General features: G+C 43.0%; 1 protein-coding gene across 1 annotated transcript in view; it reads right to left on the bottom strand.

The window, feature by feature from the left end:
- Nucleotides 1–4,689: 4,689 nt before the first annotated feature.
- Nucleotides 4,690–8,399, bottom strand: part of LOC141141294 (S1 RNA-binding domain-containing protein 1-like) — a 201,916-nt gene continuing 198,206 nt past the window's right edge. Inside the window, exon 21 of the mRNA XM_073628969.1 lies at nt 4,690–5,424. Within this exon, the coding sequence (XP_073485070.1) occupies nt 5,132–5,424 (293 nt within the window). The 3' untranslated portion in view covers nt 4,690–5,131. The remainder of the gene's footprint in view (nt 5,425–8,399) is intronic.

Below are 8,399 nucleotides of genomic sequence, written 5' to 3'. Positions count from 1 at the left end.
CATATGAAATGTGGTGCGGTCAGGCTACGGAGCAGAGGGGTGGAATATCCATCATCTATCAGTCACTCGCTAGTCAGTCCACCAAGACCCCATACATGATAGCTTGGGAGTCAGACCTCTCCGTGGAGTGGACCCTGGAGAAATGGAGGGTAGCCTTTAGCAGGGCATACAAGAGCATTTTGAACATCTCTCTGGTTGAGTCCAGCGTGAAGGTTATCACAAGATGGTATCTCCCGCCGGAGAGACTGGCCAAAATGTTCCCCTCCACGGATCCCGGTTGCTTCAGGGGCTGTCTGCTCAGGGGCTCCCTGGCTCATATCTTCTGGGAATGTCCAAGATTGAGGCCTTTCTGGGGCAGGATTTTCCGCATGATTAAGAAAGTTACTGGAGTACAGATCCCGAGATCCCCCGCCTTAGCTTTATTAAACGACCACTTACCTAAAACACCTAAACTGGCACGTAAATTGATTCATTTCATTTTGCTGGGAGCTAAGCTATCTATTGCCAAGGCATGGAAACAACCTAGGGTTTCCTTCAAAGCTGCTATCCGCAAAATCTCTTGGATCATGGCCCAAGAGAAACTTGCCAGCACTCTGAACAACACCAAAGAGAAATTTGAAGCCATTTGGGAACCCTGGGCCAACTTCATGGGCATTTCCCTGATTCCAGGGATTCGGCCATGAGGCGTGGGGCTGCCTCGGGGTTGGGGGGGGAGTCCTCCCGCGGATTGGCTTCTGACTACTCTTGTCTCTCTCTTCCTCTCGTCCCGCTCTCATCTCTACTCCTTTTCTTCTTCTTTCTTCTTTTTATTTATCTGTTTGATTTAACAAGTTAATGAGTTGTCTGTTTTCTTACAGGCAGCAGTAGGGAACCATGGGGGTCATTCCCCCAAGAAAAGCTTTTGACGTAGGCTTTAACGACTTTTTTAGACGTCAAGTGCCTTTTTATGTCTGGGGGGGGGGGGGGAGGACGGGGAGGGGCTGGAGAGCTCCGTTCTAGCACAGTGTGTTCCCATTCGGGGTGCTGTCGGTCTCTCCCTCCCCCCCCTTCCTCTAACCCAGCTCAATTCTCAAGGTTTTAGGGTTTAAGTGCTCGAATTTTGTACTAGAATGGTTGTAATGTACTGCCTCAGCCTAGAATCCTAATCACACCTATTCTCACAAGTTTGTAATGTACCCCCAAGGTGGTTTGATTTTCCCTGCTGTGTACTCCATTATTTAATGCTGTTGATTTGTAAGCTTTTTCCTGAAAAATCAATAAAATACTTTGAAACTAAAAATTACAGAAAATGTACCCTAGTTTGTAGACGCTATAACTTTTGCGCAAACCAATAAATATACGCTTATTGACATTTTTTTTACCAAAGACATGTGGCCGAATACATTTTGGCTTAAATGTATGACTAAAATTGAGTTTATTGGATTTTTTTTATAACAAAAAGTAGAAAATATCATTTTTTTTTCAAAATTTTCGGTCTTTTTCCGTTTATATCGCAAAAAATAAAAACGGCAGAAGTGATCAAATACCATCAAAAGAAAGCTCTATTTGTGGGAAGAAAAGGACGCAAATTTCGTTTGGGTACAGCATTGCATGACCGCGCAATTAGCAGTTAAAGCGACGCAGTGCCAAATTGGAAAAAGTCCTCTGGTCCTTATGCAGCATAATGGTCCGGGGCTAAAGTGGTTAAAAGGTGCCACACAAATTTTACAATTGATATAAAAATATCTAATGATGTATAGATACAAAAAAATAAAAAATGCATGTGTTTACATACATGATAGTTCAACATTAAAAGATATGTCCTGCACATGTACAGATCAGCAGAGACATACATCTCCCCCCACAACTATAGTTAAGCCCTTTAATATCCCAGGCCATTAAATTGTTGATATGCATACTAAAAAACATAAGTTGACAAAGAAGATGTATCAGCAATTTGATGGCCAGGGATTTTAAGGGGTCTTATCATATTTGTGGGGGGGTAGCTCTATGTCTTGGCTGCTTTGTACCCGCACATGACAACACTCTTAACCACGTGCCGACCACCTGCCGCAGATGTGCTGCGGCAAAGGTGGCTCGGCTCCGCAAATAGCCGTACCGGTACGGCGATTCGTGCACTAGCTTTCGTGGGCACGCGCACGCTCCAATTGTCCAGCGGGGGAGCCAATCAGTGGGTCCGGCAAACTCGATGTCTTATGGCTGCCCGTGATTGTTCTCCGCAGAGACAGAACGGGGATCTGCCGAAGTAAACAAGGCAGATCTCCGTTCTGTCAGGGGATGACACTGAGATCTGTCTTCCTGTTAAGCAGCAAGATGGATGTGTGTGTTTCCCCAGTTACATAGTGCCCTAATACAGGAAAAAAATAAACAGGGAACCCCTTGATCGCCCCTCGATGATAACCCCTTCCCTGCCAGTGTCATTAGTATAATGTCAGTGCATATTTTTAGCACCGATTACTGTAATAATGTCACTGATTCCCAAAAAAGTGTAAAAAATGTCAGGTGTCCGGTCTGTCCGCCGCAATCCCGCTAAAAATCACTGCACGCCGCCATTACTATTAAAAAAATAATAATAAAAAATAAAAATCCCATAAATCTTTCCCCTATTTTGTAGATGCTATAACTTTTGCGAAAATCAATCAATATACGCTTATTGGGATTTTTTTACCAAAAATATGTAGAAGAATACGTATCAGCCTAAACTGATGAAGAAATTTGTTTTTTATATATATTTTTTTTGGGATATGTATTATAGCAGAAAGTAAAAAATAGTTGTGTTTTTTTCAAAATTGGCAGTCTTTTTTTGTTTATAGCGCAAAAAATAGGCGATCAAAATACTACCAAAAGAAAGCTCTATTTGTGGGGAAAAAAAGACGTCAATTTTGTTTGGGTACAGCGTACCACAACCGCGCACTTGTCAGTTAAAGTAACGCAGTGCTTGATCGCAAAAAATGGCCTGGTCATTGAGGGGGTAAATCCTTCGAGGGGCGTTTTAAGTCATCTGTGTGCAAGAGCCTAAATCTCTGATATCGATCTGAATTTGAGAGGGATCATATGGTTTCCTTTTTTTCTATAAAGTCTTCTTAAACCAAGACTTTAAATATCTCTTCATATTTATTGGCCTGATTCTGTGGATTGAACATGCAGTGATTAGCTAAACCGCTAAATCTAAAGATATTGCGATAAATAACCAGAGAACATTTTATTTTATATTTAACTTTCTAATGTATTCATAATCAATAGATACATCAAATGCCTTAAAAAATTGCTGCATTTATTTTATACTTTAATATCTGATGTTCCTCTCTGCTCAAAGTCACACAACTAAAATTAAAAAAAACATTTCCCCTAGTACCCTCTTTTTGAGTTTCCTTCCCACTTTACATACCCTTGTTCTGTGTGTTCTCATCTTATACCCATTGCAGTCCTCCTCTAAATGTATGGGGTTGAAATATCCCAACCATTTGCTCTTCATGCTCCTAGTCTTTGCTGCCTCAATGAATTACAAGTCCCATGTATTGGGACATTATCACTGGCAGTAGACATGCACTATAATACCAAAAGTACACCTGCCTTTACAAGCACATGAACTTTAATGGCATCCCAGTCTTAGTCCGTAGGGTTCAATATTGAGTTGGCCCACTCTTTGCAGCTATAACAGCTTTAACTCTTCTGGTAAGGATACCCACAAGGTTTAGGAGTGTGTCTATGGGAATGTTTGACTATTCTTCCAGAAGCGCATTTGTGAGGTCAGGCACTGATGTGGACGAGAAGGCCTGGCTCGCAGTCTCCGCTCTAATTCATCCCAAAGGTGTTCTATCGGGTTGAGGTAAGGACTGTGCAGGCCAGTCAAGTTTCTCCACCCCAAACCTGCTCATCCATGTCTTTAAGGGACCTTGCTTTCTGCACTGGTGCAAATCATTTGGTGGAAGGGGGATTATGCTGTGGGGGTTGTTTTTCAGGGGTTGGGCTTGGCCCCTTAGTTCCAGTGAAGGGAACTCTTAAGGCGTTAGCATACCAAGACATTTTGGACAATTTCATGCTCCCAATTTTGTGGGAACAGTTTGGGGATGGCCCCTTCCTGTTCCAACATGACTGCACACCAGTGCATAAACAAGGTCCATAAAGACATGGATGAGTGAGTTTGGGGTGGAAGAACTTGACTGGCCTCAAGCCGATAGAACACCTTTGGGATGAATTAAAGCGAAGACTGCAAGCCAGGCTTTTTCATCCACATCAGTACATGACCTCACAAATGTGCTTCTGGAAGAATGGTCAAACATTTCCATAGACACACGCCTAAACCTTGTGGACAGCCTTCCCAGAAGAGTTAAAGCTGTTATAGCTGCAAAGGGTGGGCCAACTCAATATTAAACCCTACGGACCAAGACTGGGATGCGTGTAAAGGCAGGTGTCCCAATACTTTTGGTAATATAGTGTAGATGGAAAGCAGGTGTAGATTGGCCAAAACAGACCTGGCTTATGCAATAGAACTAATGAGGGGAGCCTGTGTGACCAGTGGCCCCCCAGGGGGGAAAAAAATCATAGTAACCGCTGGTCTTATGGACAGGAAATGAGTGAAAGTGAGCCCTGGAAAGCAGAGGATGAGATAAGGATCAATCAGTGGCTGCTGCAGTAAATGAAAAAAGAGAAAGGAGTGCATGTGAAAGAATTATTACTAAAACAACCTTGTTTTTATCAATTTATTAAAATACATATAACGGCAGTTCATATCTAAAAACACAACTGGGTGTCCAAGCACCATCATTTTAAAACACGAAAAACTTCAAGGGAAGTCTTGACTGCCAAACATTAATATTTAGATCGTGAACCATTACATGCTCTCCAGGTCCAAGCCCAAGTCGTCTCCAGTTTCTTCTCCTTTGGGAGTTTGATTTCTGTTATATAAAATCTAAAAATGAAATAACCCCGCTCGTCCCATACCGATGTCCACATAAACTCCATACATTGCAGCATTTTCCATCCTCCCAGAAAGAACTTTTCCCACCTGCAGGTCTTCAATGCAGACGATATTGTTCTTGAAATCTGTTTTTATCAAACTCTGTAAAGAAAAAAAAGGCACTTCATATGCTAAAACAGAACTGAGTGCATCTTTTGAGTCCGCCAAATCTCATTTTAAAACACGCAAAAGATCAAGTGTAATTCTTGACTGTGGAACCACGATATTTATAACTTGAACCTCTACACGTTCTCCAGGTCCAAGCCCAAGACTTCTCCGTCTTTTCTCCTTGGAGAGTTTATCCTCGGTTATAAATCGCATAGGAATTAGCCCAGCTTTTCCTACACCAATGTCCACAAAAACTCCAAACAATGTGGCACTTTCAACTTTCCCAGTAAGGACAGTTCCAAGCCTCAGGTCTTCAATCCTGACGATATTGGTCTTGAAATCCGATTGATCAAACGCTGTAAAATGGATAGTTTTTCAATCAGCGCAGCTTAGACATTAATTACATAACAACAGCATAAGATCATGGTGAAAGGACATGACTAAATACTGTTAGCGGTAACGTACATCTCGTGATTTTACATCATTCATTTTCAACATTTCAAATGTGTCAAACCATGTACAGTGCCTTGAAAAAGTATTCGTACCCCTTGAAATGTTCCACATTTTGTCATGTTTTGTCATGTTGGGATTTTAATTGATAGACCAACACAAAGTGGCACATAATTGTGAAGTGGAAGGAAAATGATAAATGGTTTTCAAAAGTTTTTACAAATAGATATCTGGAAAGTGTGGCGTGCATTTGTATTCAGCCCCCTTTAGGCCTCTTTCACACGGACTGTCCGTTCAGGTCCACCTGTCAGTTTTTTAGGCGAACCTAAACGGACACTCCATGGAGGTCTATGGAGCGTCGGATGTCAGCGGTGACATGTCCGCTGACATCCGACCCGCTCCGATCCGAAAAAGTGTAACGGAGGAAAACCCTACTTTTCCATCTGTTTTCGGATCGGATGACGACGGACTCTACGGTCCGTCGTCATCCGATCCCCCATAGGGGAGAGCGGCACTCTGACAGGTCCGTCGCTGCACAGTGTGCAGCGATGGACCAGTCATTTTCCTGCTCAGCGGGGATCGGCGGAGCGATCCCTGCTGAGCAAGCGGATGTTCACGGGGCGGATCAGTGTCAAAGAGCCCTTACTCTGAAACCTCTAACTAAAATCTAGTGGAACCAATTGCCATCAGAAGTCACCTAATTAGTAAATGGAGTCCACCTGTGTGTAATTTAATCTCAGTATAAATACAGCTGTTTTGTGAAGCCCTCCGTGCCTTGTTAGAGAACCTTAGTGAACAAACCGCATCATGAAGGCCAAGGAACACACCAGACAGTTCAGGGATAAAGTTGTAGCGAAGTTTAAAGCAGGGTTAGATTATAAAAAGAATATCCCAAGCTTTGAACGTCTCACGGAGCACTGTTCAATCCATCAATCGCAAATGAAAAGAGTATGGTACAACTGCAAACCTACCAAGACATGGTTGTCCACCTAAACTTAAAGGCCGGGCAAAGAGAGCATTCATCTCTGAATGCAGCCAATAGGCCCATGGTAACTCTGGAGGAGCTGCAGAGATCCACAGCTCAGGTGGGAGAATCTCTTCAGAGGACAACTATTATTCGTGCTCTCCACAAATCTGGCCCTTACTGAAGAGTGGCAAGAAGAAAGCCATTGTTGAAAGAAAGCCATAAGAAGTCCCATTTGCAGTTTGCGAGAAGCCATTTGGGGGACACAGCAAACATGTGGAAGAAGGTGCTCTGGTCAGATGAGAACAAAATTTGACTTTTTGGCCTAAAAGCAAAACGCTATGTGTGGCAGAAAACATCGCACATCGCCCTGAACACACCATCCCCACCTTGAAACATGGTGGTGGCAGCATCATGTTGTGGAGATGCTTTTCTTCAGCAGGGACAGGGAAGCTGCTCAGAGTTGATGGGAAGATGGATGGAGTCAAATACAGGGCAATCTTAGAAAACCTGTTAGAGTCTGCAAAAGACTTGAGACTGGGGCGAAGGGTTTACCTTCCAGCAGGACAACAACCCTAAACATACAGCCAGTGCTACAATGGAAAGGTTTAGATCAAAACCCTTGCACCGATCATCCCCAACTGTCTCTGTATATCCTCCTCCAGTCCCAATCTGTGTCCTCTGTGCTCCTTCAGGCTCCTCGGGCAGCCCTTTGTCCTCGATCTGTCAGAAAGGAAAGTGGAGAAAGGAGCTGGTAAATCTGTCTTTACTGGCTCCTTCCTTTTCCGAATGAACAGAGGCAGTGGTCACTTGTAACTGAGCATTGCAAACTGTGTTTACGATACTTCAGTTTATGAATGGAGAGGAGCATCTGTCTCCTGTCCATTCATCTTCAGTGCAGCTGAGACTGCAGAGACAGGGACTGGGGAATCTGTGTCCTCAGTTTCTTTCCCTCTCAAAGGGGAGATGTCAGGGGTCTGTTAAGACCCCTGATATCTCACCAAAGCCCCCCAACAGGGCTGAAATAAAAATAAAGAATTGTAATAAACTTGTAAAAGGTTAAATTGTAAAAAATAATAAAAAATAACAATTTTAAAAAACATTTATTATTTTCCTTCCACCTCACAATTATGTGCCACTTTGTGTTGGTCTACCGCATAAAATCCCAAAAAATACATTTACGTTTTTGGTTGTAACATGAGAAAATGTGGAAAATTTCAAGGAGTATGAATGCTTTTTCAAGGCACTGTAAATCCTATTTAAGTAATGTTTTTTACTTTTTATTACCCATGGGTTCAAAACTAATACATTGTATGAACATATAGTAAATAATTACTCTTTACTGTCCTTCAGATTTTTGAGGGATCAGGCTAGTGCCAGTGGGAGTAGAAAATGTCCTGGTGTCCAATGAGTAAACAATGCCCCACCTTTGATATCAGTGGGATGACTAAGTGCCCCATCGTTGGCATCAGTGGAAGAAATTCTGCCCAATTGGTGTCAGTGGGAGGAATAATGTCCCATTGTTGGTGTCAGTGGGAGGAATAATGCACCATCTTTGGGGTGACTGGGAGGAATAATGCCCCATCGTTGGGGTAAGTGGGAGGAATAATGCCCCATCGTTGGGGTACGTGGGAGAAATAAGGCCCCAACATTGGTGTCAATGGGGGGAATAATGCCCCATCATTGGTGTCAACGCGAGGAATAATGCCTCATTGTTGGTGTCTGTGGAAGGAATAATGCCCCATCATTGGGGTCAATGGGAGGATTAAGGCCCCAACATTGGTGTCGATGGGAGGAATAATGCAACGTTGTTGGTGTCAATGGAAGGAATTGTGCCATTTTGATAGTGTCAGTGGGAGAAAAAGTGCCCCATTGTTGGTGTCAGCAACAGGAATTATGCCTCAATTGTTGGTGTCA

The sequence above is a fragment of the Aquarana catesbeiana genome, linkage group LG04 (assembly GCF_042186555.1).
Source record: "Aquarana catesbeiana isolate 2022-GZ linkage group LG04, ASM4218655v1, whole genome shotgun sequence".
Classification (NCBI taxonomy): domain Eukaryota; kingdom Metazoa; phylum Chordata; class Amphibia; order Anura; family Ranidae; genus Aquarana; species Aquarana catesbeiana.
Note: the sequence above shows the minus strand (reverse complement) of the source record. Positions and strands in the feature narration are given on the sequence as shown.